Source organism: Galeopterus variegatus, unplaced genomic scaffold, assembly GCF_000696425.1.
Source record: "Galeopterus variegatus unplaced genomic scaffold, G_variegatus-3.0.2 Scaffold3429, whole genome shotgun sequence".
Taxonomy (NCBI): domain Eukaryota; kingdom Metazoa; phylum Chordata; class Mammalia; order Dermoptera; family Cynocephalidae; genus Galeopterus; species Galeopterus variegatus.
In genome coordinates this window covers 140857-155805 of record NW_007729540.1, presented here as the reverse complement: position 1 = coordinate 155805, position 14949 = coordinate 140857, and the positions used below count along the sequence as shown (strand labels likewise).

Genomic DNA, 14949 nt, shown 5'->3' with positions numbered 1-14949 from the left:
TCTAAAATTTCTAGCACATGAGTTTTCTAAATCCTCTTCTTGCTTCCTAAAAAATTATCAGACATGCAGAGAGAAAGAAAAGTGTAACCATAATCTAGGGGGAAAAAAGAGCAGTTAATAGAAAAAGACTTTGAGAAGACTCAGATGTGGGAATTAGCCGAGAAGCACTCTAAGATATCTTTTATAAATATGTATGACAAATAAAAGGAAAGTATGAACACAATAAGTGAACAGATTGGAAATCTCAGCAGAGAAATGGAAAGTGTAAAAAGAATGAAGTTGAAATTCAAGAACAGGACAGTAGAAAGTTCATTGAATGGGTTTAATATCAGATTGGATTGTACTGGGGAAAAGAGGGGTTGATGAAGTTGAAAACATCAATAAAAATTATGAAAACTGAAAAAAGATAGAAAAAGTATTTTTAAAAATGAACAGAACTTCACTTGCTTGCGAGACAATATCAAGTGGTTTAGATATAAATACGAGCATATTTCAAATAGTTTGTGGAAAAAATAGAATTGAAAGATAATACAAATCTTTCCATGAACTTTTTGAAGTACCCATGTATAACTGCACACCTGAAAAAGAGAAAGAGAATAGGTCAGAAAAAAATAGGAAAAATAATGGCCAAAATTTTCCCAAATTTGGTGAAAAACATCCAATTACTGAAACAAGAAAGTAAAGAAAACCAAACTTTGCCACACAATAGTAAAACGGCTGAAAATCAAAGATAAAGGAAAAAAATCATAAAAGTAGCTAGAGAAAAAAGACAAATCCCATGCAGTCCCTACAGAATGAAGGTTAATTTCTTATCAGAAACAACAGAAGTTAGAAGACAAGAGAACAATCAATACCCTTAAAGTGTGAAAGAACAAGCATCGACCCAGAATTCTATAGCTAGTGAAACTATCTGTAACAAGTATGGGTAAAAAAAAAAGACATTCTTATATATAAAATAAAACTGAATTTGTCATCTGCAGACCAAAAAAAAAAAAGAAAAAAAAAAAAAAAAAAAAAGTAAAGACTGTCAGACTAGATTTAAAAAAAAACAATCAGACCAACTATATGCTGTCTGCAAGAAGCGGGCTTTAAATATAAAGACATGGTTAGGCTTAAAGTAAAAGGATTAAAAAGATATATACTCTGTGCAAACAGTGAGAATGAAAAAGGTGTAGAGTGTGTGTGTGTGTGTGTGTGTGTGTGTGTAGTAGACATAGAGAAATGAGTATTACCAGAATAAAGGGTCAATTCATCAGGAAGAAAAAAATCACAAGTATGTATATATCTAATACCAGAACTTCAGAATAACTTAAAACAAAAACTGACAGAACTAAAGAGAAAAACAAATAAATTCACAATGATTGGGGGGAAATTTTAACATCCCTCTCTCAATGACTGATTGAAAAGTAGGTAAAGAAATCAGAAATGACACAGACAATCTGAACAACACTGTAAGCTACAATTGGATGTACTTGACACCCAATGACTGAGACTAATCATTTTTTTCATGTACACAGATCATTCATCATTAAAGACCATATGGTAGGCCTTAAAAAAGTCTCTATAAATTTCAAGAGATTAAAATCTTATAGTTTTCTTTTTTTTAACTACAGTGGAATTAAGTAAGAAAATAATAATGAAATGTCTAGAAAATCCCCAAATATTTGGAAATTAAACCATATACTACTAAAAAATCCATGGCCAAAGAAATCACAAGAGAAATTGAAAATTATTTTAAACTGCATGACAATAAAAACAATGCTTGTCAAAAACATGCGAGATATAGTTAAATCAAGGCTTAAAGAGAAATTTATAATTTTATGCTTATATTAGAAAAGAAGAATGGTTTAAAATCAGTATGACCTTAAGAAGAAAAAAAAGAAGGGCTGGCTGGTTAGCTGAGTTGGTTAGAGCATGGTGTATAACACCAAGGTCAAGGGTTTGGATCCCAATATCAGCCAGCTGCCAAAAAGAAGAAAGAAAAAAAGGAAAATCTACACAGCTTATAAAAAAAGATATAAGACTACCTTCGTGACCTTGGAGTATGCAAATATTCCTTATGATGCAAAAACAAAAAAAGCCTTAAGTATAAATTTTAAAAAATAATATACTGGTCTTCATCAAAATTTCAGAATCCTGTTCATCAAAAAACAATGTTTAAGAAGATGAAAAGGCAAATCACAGCCTGGGAGAAAGTATTCACAACACACATATCTTAAAAAGACTTTCATACAGAATATATAAATAACGTACAAATAAATAATAAAAAAGACAAATGGTTCAATTTAAAATAGGCAAAAATGTGAACAGACACTTTAAAAAGATATATGAATAAACAATAAAATGTGGTTAACATCATTAGTCATCAAGGAAATGCTAATTAAAACTACAAAGGAATACCACTTCAAGCCTACTAGAAAATCTAACGTTAACAACACATACAAAACCAAATATTGGCAAGATTGGGGCAGAATGGCAAATCTCATACATTGCTAGTGGGGTGTAAAATGATATGACCTCTTTGGAAATCATATCAGTAGTTCCTTGTAAAATTAAACATGCAAATACCCTCTAACCCAGTAATTCCATCTCCAGGTGTTTACATAAGGCAAAAGATAACATATTCCACAGATACATTTGTATAGAATGTAGAATGCATACGGCAGCTTTTGACACTGGCAAAAACTGGAAACAATCCAAATGTCCATCAAGAGGAGAACGGATAGCTGGTCGGTTAAAGCGTGGTGGTGATAACACCAAGGTTCAGGGTTCAATCCCTGAACCAGCCAGTCGCAAAAAAAAAAAAAAAAGAAGGGAATGGATAAACAAACTGTAGGATTAGTCACGTTGCCGGTCCCCAGTACGGGCGCGACACTGAGGGTTGCGATCCCGTTACCGGTCAGTAAAAAAGACAAAAAAAAAAAAAAAAAAAAAAGAAGGGAATGGATAAACAAACTGTAGGATTAGTCATACAATGAGCTATTACTCAAAACATTTAAATAACCACTGATGCACACAACATGGATGAATCCCAAAAACATGTAGAGTAAAAGAATCCAGATTTTAAAAGAGAGCACATTGTGTAGTTACATTTATATGGAGCTCAACACGAGACAAAGCTGTGATAGAAATCAGAACAGTGATTGCCTATGGGTGGTGGGGACTGACTAGAAGGAACTTGAGAGAATTTTCTGGATAATGGACATGTCCTACATCTTGACTGGCATGATGGATACACTATGCATGCATGTCAAAATTCACTGAACTGTACACTTAAGAAGAGGGCATTTGACTTTATGTAAATTTCACCTCAAATTACTCCAATTTTTAAAAAGCTTATTCCTTAGGCTGTTAAGTGAACCTCAGACCACTAATTAAAGTCATTATATTTCCAGGCCCATATAAAAACATTTGCCCCATAATATAATTGGATTGTAGTAACTATAATACTCAACAACTCTGAGTTCTTCTGTTGATTTTATTCATAAATGAATGGTTCCATTTCTTTAGTATGGCCTCCAGGAATGTTTTTTGACTTCTTCAAAATTTATATGTAGGATTTTTCCTAATTTTACTTTACTTTTCCCTTTTGTCCATAAATGAAATGTACTACTGGCATGTAATTGAACTCAAAACACTTTAGAGATGATTAGAAAAACAGAATGCTCTATTAAGATTTAATATTAAGTTACCAACCCCTGTGTATAACAAGTCTCGCAAAGAAAAAGGTTCCACGTGGAAAGGTAAAAGCATGGTCGCAAGAGATTCACCAGGACTATGGGTTCTGACCCTGGGTTCTGTGCTTTTTGGTTGAACTGTTTTCAGTAAGGTCTGATTCTTCCATATCTAAACCTCCCTTTTGTAATGGGATTGGGGAGAGGTACATTAAGACAAAAGGAACTTTTCATTAACTTCTTTAAATTGAATTGAACAGTTTAATTAGGTTACCCCCCCCCCAAAAAAAAAACATTATGGAGTAATGAATAAATCTGTAAGGGTGTACACTGCTTAGTGACTACTTGCAGGTTTTCTATTACAAAAGAAACAGTCATCGCTCATTATGATGTACTACCGATAAAAACAATAACACAGTCTGAGTTAACTTCTAATTAAAAGGTAAGCATCTACAACTGAGAAGCATCCCTTAGAATCCCACAGCACACAGGGTCCTAGGGTGTACCCTCCAGAGTCCTTTCCTGGCCTCTGTTAACCTGATCTGGTGTTCACAGCTTCCCTATGGACCTTCTGCCTGCTCCCTCAGAGCTGCCCACCTACCTAACCAAGTTGTCTCCACATCCACTCTCCAACATCCTTCCATTGCCTTATCTTAGACAAGAGTTGATACTCCCAGGAGTATCAACTCCAGACATCTAACCACCCACTATTAGGATAGGATCTGTAGTTAGTCTTGGCTTACTTTAAAAAGGTATGCTTTGGGAAGTGGAGTGGAATAGGGGTCTAAACCTTGATGATGCACAGATTTAAACATATAAACTTTTTCAGCTCAAAGAAAATTAATTTGGGGGACTGGCAATCTCTCCATTATGGGGTAATTGTGCTCACACATGGTATTGCCTAGCAACAGGAGGAGCACACAAATCCCAACCTTGGGGTGTAATGAATCACTCACTGACTACTGCTTACAAATGGTAATTTGATGGGAAGATATTCACATCTGGTTCAATCCGGAACAATACTTCAGAGAATTCTGCAGACTTAAATGGAGAGAAGCAGCAGATATTTCACCAAAAGCCAGGCTCCACAACAAAGGAGACTACTCCTATTTATTCAGTTCAGTATGCTTTTGTTTAAAAACAACACAAAACAAAAATATGGTTTTGACAGTCTTGTTTTCATGACATTTTGTTTTAGCTGTGCTCCAACTTGTATGGCTTCAAATATGGTTAATGAATGTCACAAATATAAGGAGGTAAATATGACAAATAAACAATGGGATAATCAAGGTTGAACGGAACCACTTTGGAAGACCTGAGCACCCGTGTGCTATTTCAAGCTTAGTGTTTTTGAATAAAAGTATAAAAAGAGTCCACATACGAGCGAGATCTGTGTCTGGATCGCCTATTGTTAGGGTCCACTTGGTTTTTTTCCTTTTGTCTCCTTAATACGGCTTCCCACTGAGGTGCTGAATCAACCATATCATTCTCTTGCCGTATTCTGAAAAGAAAAACCCATTCATCTAAAGTTAACATCCACACACGGTGCCTTATTTTTTGGTTCATCCTAAGGTTGCTTTGCTATTTAAGCAGCAGCAATTTTATTATAATCCCTGAAAGCTAAGAATGTGTTAACTGGATAAATATACCCATAAGTACATAACTACATAATATTCATATTAAATATGTAACTATATATTAGTAATTTTCAGACTTCTACCTTTGACTTTCACTTTTCTAAGAAAAAGACATGTCAAGTAAAACCTCATGTAAAATATATTTAAATTTTGATTAAAAAAAAATGCTATCTGCTATAGTGTCAATCTTGAACTATGAAACAAAATAATCTTTTTAAGTGTTCTAGCTAAAAGTAGTATAAATAATTTTACTTTAAAGTGTACTTATAAATTCACTCTAATTGTCAAAGTTTTCATGGACAATAGGTACCAGATATAATTCCCATCTCTATGACAGAAAACTAGAAGTACAAAAAGTTGAAGACGGTGGCATAACACATTTGCAGCTGAGTAAGCCCACATCCTTAACAGCTGCTCAACTGTGTGAGAGGGAAAAAGGGATGGACACTCAGGATGGCCTAAGGCCAGGCAAGGAATATAAATGAGGGAATGGGAAATGGGGGGGAAATGGGGGAGTGGGGGACTGGGAGCACAGGCACTTGCCATGTGGGATCACAGAGCAGTGTTACCAAATCCTGTCACTTTTTAAAAAGAGAATCCACAAATTTGTGGTTTTAAAGTGAACTCTTCCATGTACTGGCGACCAATTCTGAATTTTAAGGTACTGGAAGGACCTAACAAAACCCATCCATGAACTACACTCGGCCTGAAAACGTTTTGGACTTCTGATGTATCAAGTCTTTCTATTACAAGATGGGGGGTGGGGGGAGACAAGGGGGAGCTGAGGGAGCAGGTACTTAATGAAGCATGTGCTTAACTAATGTGTAAATACCATCTCAAATACACCACAATGATGCTGTGAGTATTCCTTGCTAAAACTGAATACTGCTATTTGAATATTTAACTTTACTTTTTAGGAAGCTGCTCCACAGTGTTCATCTCTTAAGGTACAGAGACCAGCTCAGAACTGACAGGTACTCATCCCAGTACTGTGAATGCGTAAGCGCCTGCTTCAGGGCAAAAGTGAAAAGGACAGACAAGCTGGGAGTCATTTCTCTCTCTGCACTGATGTCTTTTGGTTCATTCCTCTATTACAGCACTTAGTATAGACTTAGATTTGCTTATAAATACAAATCAGTGTACTGATGACAAATATTCATTTCACATATAACTTAAACAGAGATAATGTAAAGCGAATTCAAGTTGAAAGAACAGTTCCTCATGAGCAAGAAACTATTTAAACCTCTCTAGATTAAAGGGGAATTGTGTTAAGTAAAAAATTATCTGTAGCATACACCAAGCCTTTGAAGTGTGTATATTTCCTTGCTAAAGTTTTCATTTCTAATAGGCTATTATTTGAAGATTAACAGGACACAGTCATGGTATTTTTCACAGATTTAAGAACATAGTTCCCTCTCTCATGGCATGTACAGAGTAAATTAAAATTGAACATATACTGCTATAGACCTTAATATTAAAAATATCTGAAGAAAAATATGAGAAAGTATACTACCTGAGATCATAACTATTAATCATTATTTGAAACAATCAGTCCCGTTTGAAAATGCCATATGGGTATGCGTGTGTGTGTACAGTATGTATGCGTGTAACATACACACATTTTCATGGCCAGGACATACACATACAAGCCATTGCATGTGTCATGTGAGTCAGTGGCTCACCAGGCCTGCTGGTAGGTGAGCAGTCTGGACACTCCTAGGACTGCGGGACCAGGGTTAAGAAGAGACAACCAATGGGAAGGTGTCTGGCTGGCAAGGTGGCATCTCCCCTCCCACAGAATCCACACCTAAATTGTCAGGCCCAGGATTAGATATAAAACTCAGGTCTCCTAACCCCAGAGTCTTTTAGATTATAGCTTCCATTCTGAATGAAATCACTGCATAGCTCACGGGCAGGACTAAACTTTACAATGGGAAATATTTTTATCAGCAAGTCAGGATCTTTAAATATTTTTGAGAGGTCAAACCTACTAGCAAGGCAGAAGCCTGTCTCAGACAAACACACACACACACAATAGCTATATGATCCTTCGCATCTGTTGTGGAATTCAGCTGGTTACTTTCATACCCAAACTTTACTCTGATGATAAAAAATTAAAATTTCTGATACATAAGTACACATATTTCCTGTACCTTGCTTGTCATAAGGGCTAAATCAGAAAGCATTTCAGATTATAGCATGTACCTTAACTTTCATTTTTCTAATCAAAAAGCCTAAAATGAGAGCTGTGAAACCCTGTCAGTTAATCTCCTGTGACCCACAGGTTTCAAAGACAGATGCCCTCTACTGGTGATGCTGTTTCATAAATATTCTAACAAGATTCATTAAAAATGTAAGACCCATTGGAGAGTCACAACAGAAGCACATTTTCCTGGGTAACGGGTGGCATGGCTGCCTTAATCTGTAATGAAGTTTGAAATTACACCCTTACAAAAGGCCTCTGCTTAATGGTGCCTCATTACAAGACTGAAAGTGTCATGTCTTCCATTGAACTGCTCCAGAAAACACAGATGCTACTTGGAAGGGAAAAATTCTAGCCTTAGAAGAAAGAATACTGTGGCACTCAGTCTTCAAACAGCAGGAGTTAACTATTTTGTGCATGCATGAGTAAAAAAAGATAACTTTAAATGAAAAAGACATGTGTCCTATAATGAGTCTGACTTTTAAGTCTCATTTATTCTTAGGTGTGAGATATCCAAGTGGTCTTTTGCCCTTTTCTGCTATATTTTAATTGTGATTTAGGGATTTACTTCATAAAGAATAAAAATACTTCAAGCACTGTATTGACATAGTACCTTTTAAAAAAGTCAAAATGTACTCGTACATCATAGATACAGAAAGTCTCAAGGAGGAAAGAGGAGTTCATTGTAATTTATAATGGGGATCTACTCATTTTCAAATGTTGCATTTAAAGGTGAACCTCAAAAAATCACATTTCTTTTCTGTACTCTTTGATCCAGTAAGTCTACATTTATCGTATTTTGTATATTTCCCCATCTATAACTGTGGAGAGTCAGCTTCTGAGGTAGGGAGTCTATTATAACAAGGCTTTTTTTTTTTTTTTTTAAATTAACATATGAGGGAAAGGGTCGCTTTAGAATAGAGCAAATTCTTACAATGTTTCAGAACAGAAGAATTGTAATATACTTCCTTTGTGTCTCACCAAACTTCAACACTCTACTTTTCCAGACTATCCATGCAATTTAGATTTTAACTGCATTGGATACTTAATTAAAGTTTGCAAAGGGTTTGAAGATGAAATGCCATATAATCGTTTGATAACAATAATGAAGATAATGACTATTCCTAGTCTCTTCTTTCTTGTCTTCCCAATTATAGTTCTGCCTCTTCTGAAAAATTCTTCACATTACCAAATGAATTCTCATACAAATCCCCCTGGGTTTTTTTTTTTGTCTTCTCCCTTTAGCAGTTTTGCTCTGGATAGGACCTTCCTTTACACCAGTTCTTAATTCACTTCCAATTCACTAAGATAAAGACCATGCTTAATGCTGAACCTGAGAAGTCTTAACAGAGCGGAGCAAATTACAATGAAGCTTCAAGATGATTCAAACAATACACGCTGCTCTTGAGTTCTATCTATTTCCAGCTCTGCCATCACTGGGCTCAGAGACCTTGGGCAAATCGCTTACTTTCTTTGGTCTGGTCTCAGTTTCTTCATCTACAAAATTATTGCAAACATCTTTTCTAGCTTAAATTTTTCATTCTTATTTTGTTTTGCTTTTGGTGGCTGGCCAGTACAGGGATTGAACCCTGGACCTTGGGCTTATCAGCATCACACTTTAACCAAATAAGCTAAATGGCCAGCCACTCTTTAGCTTTAAAATTCAATGTTTCTCTATTTGTATTTTATTTCCAAGCCAGTCAGGCACACTACAACAAACCTCTATTCTTCAACTATAGCATAAGGTTCCAGACAATTGCTTCATACGGCCACTCCACTGCTAAAATTAAGTCTGCAGGTCCCAGCTGATTGTGAATTTGTGTTTCTCATCAACTGTACTCATTTTTGGATCACCTGCTATAAAGCAATCTTCATGTTTTTTCCAGCAGTTTTTCTTCCCTAGGGAAATTTATGTTGGTTCCAGGCATCTGTTGACATACTCCCTTAAGACCAGCAAGCAAACAACCCACCTTCTCCTGCCTCAATAAATTATTCTTATTTGCTCTTAAAGGTGCTTCTGTCTTCCACTCATTCCTTATGATTCCACTACTAAAATGGGCTAGCTTTGCTGAAATTTCCCTTTCAAACTCTCCTGTTTTCATAATTTTTAACCCATCTTGCCCTCACTGAGTAAACTGACAGCATTCCTCAGCTGCTGCAGCTTTGTACTTCCACAGTCATCTCTACAGGTTTGATTATGCTCTGGAAGCCCTAAATCACCCCTATCAAATGTCTAAATCTTGATATGTCCTATTAAAGTAGAAATCAGAAACTCTTGTATCTGCCTGTTTCCACTGGTTTTGTGTGAACTGTGCTCTCCATAACCATAATTTTTACCTCATCTGCAGCCACGAAATCAGGGGTGGGACACTAGGGAATGCTCGCAAGGAAACAGTTACTTATCATCTGGCTATGTGGAAAAAATGCCCACTGGTTTAAGTTTTCTAATATCCCAAACGCATTTATTTCCTAAGCTATGGGGACAATAATGTTCTTTTTTACCACTGTCACAACAAAATCGTACCAAAATTGAAGATGCATCGTCCCTGTTAGTGACAGCGCTGAATCTGTGCCACCAAAATGTGTTACTTCTTATTTAGAAAAATAATATAAAAGACTTTATAGAACATATTTAAAATATTTAAAACTGTCTTAACCCATTATTCAGATACTAATAGACATCTAATGAGCTACTAGATCCAAAAAGACATCTGAAAGGCAGGAAGAAACTCTAACAGCATTGGTGCCAGAACAGATTCATGTTAGAAACACCGATGTCTTTTTTTATTCAGGGGAGCTGGGCCCCATTTTACAGATACTGCAGGGACTTCAGATAATACTGAGCAGTGCTGAATGTTCTCTTTAATTTAATGCATCTGCCTATTCAGGGCACTTTCTACTTTTCAAAGCGCACTATCTCTTGGATCCTCGCAAACCTCTTAGAGGCAGGGCAGGTATTAGTCCACTCTGCACATGAGCAATGAAGATCCAGAGAGTAAAGTAACCAGTTCATAGCATAGGACTCTTCAAAGCAGGATCAAATTCATAATATAGGGTCCCTAATTTGCACATACACACACATAAAACACACACAGCCTCACATACATGTTTCGTGTATTTATGATGCAAATATCCCAAAATAAAATCAGGGAAAGGTCCCCTGTTGCCAGTTTTCTCTAGGCCTGCTCTTACTCTGAGTTTCTCTCACTTCTCTTACTCTTTTAATCCTTACCAGGCTCCAGAGTTATTTCCACCTTCTTTATGCTTATGCAAAAAACATAAGACTACTTCTCAGTGTCAGCCACCCCTCAAATCTCCCATTTCAAAATTCTAAGAGCCTAGCAACACATCAAAGCTAATGAATGACTGAGTAAGCCAAAAGTTCTCCCCAGTGAGTGGTCAAAGGACTGCTGATTTTCATCAACAGCACAAAGGATATTTTACTGGCTGCTTTCTTTGAATGTGATGGATATTTTATTAAGCTCAAGGTATTTTTCAGGGAAAGGTGGTTCGTGAAGGTTTCACTCTAAGTCTACTTCCTAGGTCCTCCTTCAGCATACGCCCTGGGCAAGTGCAGGGCATGGCCCATGAGCTCAACTCATAGAGATCAGCTGGCTGACTTTTCGATTTCAAGGACAAGAGCCAAAATTCTAACTAGTAAAAACTAATACAATCTAATATTCACATAGATCATTAACTTTACAGTGCCTTGTACTTGGTAGGCTCCCAATTTGGTAAATCTAATAGAACCAGTTGTTTCACAAATTGCAATAGTAAAACAAGTAATCTCTTAAGAAAGTTTAAGAATTTGAGCTTTTAATCGTACCAGTAAACTGAAACACCAATTTCCCAATATCAACCTAGCCTTCACTATTTAGATCACAATGAACATCATAACATTTTGGGATTCCCATAAACACCCCCTTAAGAATATGATAAAAGCTACAGACCTACCTCCAGAAAATTGTGCACTTGAAGCACACACAATTTTATATACAATTTCACGGGGTTATGAGGCCTATAAAACCTACCCATGAATCAGAGATTAAGAATGCCTGGTGTAAAATAACCAAATACACAAAGTTAGTAAAAGTGAGAGAATGCAAGACAGGACCAAAAGAAAAGTAGAAAAGTCTAGAAGAGGGGTGGAGGACAGGACAGTTGAAGAAGAGGCAGCAATTCTAGAACTAAGTAAAGGAACGTGTGACTTTATATCCCAAAAGACGCTCACCTCTTAGATTTTCATTCAACAAAATAGATCAGTTGTTATACCACTGCCCACCCCACCCCCCACCTTTAAAGACAAGAAAACTAAGATCTGAATTGGTTAAATGAGTTGCCTGATATGGGTTGAATGTTTGTACCCTACAAAGCTCATGTGGAAGATTGATTCCCAACGTGGCAGTGTTGAAAGGTGGGGCATGTAAGAGGTGATTGGATCGCGAGCCCCTGCTCTTATGCATGGATTGATCCATTAATGGGCCTAGACTGGTGGCTTTACAAGGAGAGCACATAAAAACACTCTTCACCTCTCAGGTCTTGTGATTGCCTGCATTGCCTCGGGACTCTATAGAGAGTCCCCACCAAGATGTGCCTCCTGGGCCCTGGACTTCTTGCCCTCTAAAACTGCAAGAAATAAACCTGTTTTCTTTATACATTACCCAGTTTTAGGTATTCTACTATCAGTGACAGAAAACAGACTGATACAATGCCCAAGGTCAAATGTAAGCACAAGGCAGAATCAAGACCCTAACCCAAATCCTTGGGTTATTCTGTGACACACCATTGGCTCCTAAGCAAAGATGGAATTCGGAGAAGACACAGAAAAGGAAAAAAAAAAAGTGGGAAAGATGCCCAGAAAAGAAAAAGAAAGGAACTGGGTAAGGAAAATACTGGGATATAAAAAGTGAAATGGGAAGCAAGAGAAAAAGGAGAGAGATGAAGTGTAAATAGAAAAACTAAGGGGGAAATAAGGACTTTCTGTCATCTCAGACATTATAATAAGAAACTGTACTCCAGATTCTAGCTGTTTATAAAAAGGGAGAAATTATCTTCTCGAAGCTCAAAACCTAGAAAACTAGGATACACATCCAGATTATGAAAACAGTAAAGAAAGAATAACTCAAGTGGAAAGGGATAAGACATAAATGACACCCCAAATAAAGGAGGCGGGTGGTTCCTTCCAGTGTTCTAGGAAACACTGTGGAATGGGACCCGAAAGTTAATGCCCAGCTAACAAAAGAACCTCGCACATCTGGCCTCGTTAGCTCTGGACCCAAAGAGAAGAGATCCTTGTTTACAGTTATATTTTTCTAAAATTGAAACTGAACAAAATTAACAATACTTGCTTCTAAAATTAGCCTTCCAGAGTTGGTGTGGATTATGATTTTTTCTTAAATGGTTGTTAAAAGCCTGCTTTGGATGATGATGTTGATTCGTCAACACTGTTTTATTAACTTTCGTTTCTCTTCACACAAAATGAAATGTTTAAATTGTTATCCATGGAAACAAACGGGAAAGCAGCTTAAGCTCCATGGGATTGGCTTTGTGAAAAAAAAACCAATATTCCCACAGAGTGGCCTCAAGCCTAACAGGAAAGATTTCCTTTATGTTTAAAAAAAAAATCCATCAAGAAGGAGTAGCAAAAGGAACAACATCCCAAAGTCCACACACAACCTCCAGAAAGCAGAACTGACTCTCTCCAGAGTTCTTCTGGACACATCATGGGCTTCAGAAGGGTTTCTGAAAAGCAAATTTGCACAGTAGTTTCTCCTCTCCCCAGAATACAGTTTCACAAAGGAAGACAAGGAAGCAGGCTGTGTCAGGGTGCAGGCTCTTGCTGAGAAAGTGATACAGCACCCTGGGGCTGAATGAGAGATCATGCTGGCAAGAAGGAGATCATCAGCATTGCCTTGAATTCAGTCCCCCCAAAACTAAATCCCCACTGTAACTGTTGAGGGTGGGAAATCCTATTATGGTAATTGAAAGGTGGGACACTGAAGAGGTGATTGGACTGTAGGACCATGCTGTAGTGAATGGACTAATAATAGTGGTCAGGGGTGAGGTTCTGAGGGCTTTAAAAAGAGTGAATGAGGAGGTTAATCTCTCTCTCTCTGCTCCACCATCTCACAATGTGAGGGGTCACTGTCACCACCACCGATACATTCCTTGGACTTTGGACTTCCCGGCCTCAGAAACTATAAGCAATAAATTTCATTTTCTTATAAATTACCTAGTTCCATGTATTTTGCTATAAGCAACAGAAATGGACTACTACAAGCACAGACAAGATTCTGTTCGCCCCATTCTAAGGTTACCAGAGTCCTTTGATAAAAACACAAAGGACAGTGCTGAGAGCTTGCTGGTCACACTGCCAGCCAAGAAAAGGAAGGATGGATGTGGTTGAAGAGTTTCATCCCCTCCCCAAGAAAGGTATCTTTTGTACAAGTAGGAAGTCAGACATCAGGAGACAACCCTTCATCAGGGACAAAAGACATATTGGAACCATAGCAGGGCTGCAGTTTAAATATTCAGACCTATGCATCCTGATGTGGAATGAATGGATTCTGACAAAACTTAAAAGGCTAATAATTCCAGCAAAATTTTAAAAGGAATGGAGGGGTTGGCAGCAGTATAGCATAGTGGGGAAGTGGCACTCAGAGGCAGCAGCATAAGTCTTCACTTTCTTTCCCAGCACACTGTCACCTACGACACCAGAATTTGCAGGGGTTGGGGGCAGAACAGAAAGGCATATTTCCTCCTCTGCCCACTTTTTGCTATGCCCATGACAGCTAGACTCAAGATCTCATCTTCTACAGACACAGGCAACTTATGTAACCCTAGGGCAACATTTCTACAGGTAAAATAAATGACTGTGAAAGCCTTTTGGATCCTTCGCATGAAATGTGTCAGACTGGATTTTGAAAGCTATTTCTCATTACTAGCCTTACAAAGCGCATTAGCATTGAAACATTTAGAACCACTGTCATTCTCAAACATATCTGCTACACAGTACAAAGAAAGCCAATCTAAAAAACTGTCCATGGGGAAGGGGAAGAAACTCTTGAGGGAGGAAACCCCTATAGGGAATACTGAAGCCGGTGCAACCAGATCAGTAATGAGCAGTTTAAGGATCTGATGGCAGCCTTTCAATATTGTTTCACTTTTAACAGCAAATGTCACTGTGAGCACTTTTGGCCCCAAAAGACACTGTTTTTAAATGGGCCTCCTTCTGATTCCTCAAACAGTTGCAGATAGATCTGCCATATGACCCAGCTATCCCACTGCTTGGAATATATCCAAAGGAATGGAAATCATCAAGTTGAAGGTATACCTGTACCCCAATGTTCATTGCAGCACTCTTTACAATAGCCAAGAGTTGGAATCAGCCCAAATGTCCATCATCGGATGAGTGGATACGGAAAATGTGGTATAT

The 14949-nt window shown here is 37.4% G+C and overlaps 1 protein-coding gene across 1 annotated transcript in view; it reads right to left on the bottom strand.

The window, feature by feature from the left end:
* The window catches only part of LOC103600725 (band 4.1-like protein 4A), a 124731-nt gene that overhangs the window by 17660 nt on the left and 92122 nt on the right, over positions 1 to 14949 (bottom strand). The window contains exon 16 of the mRNA XM_008585048.1: positions 5056 to 5175. Within this exon, the coding sequence (XP_008583270.1) occupies positions 5056 to 5175 (120 nt within the window). The remainder of the gene's footprint in view (positions 1 to 5055; positions 5176 to 14949) is intronic.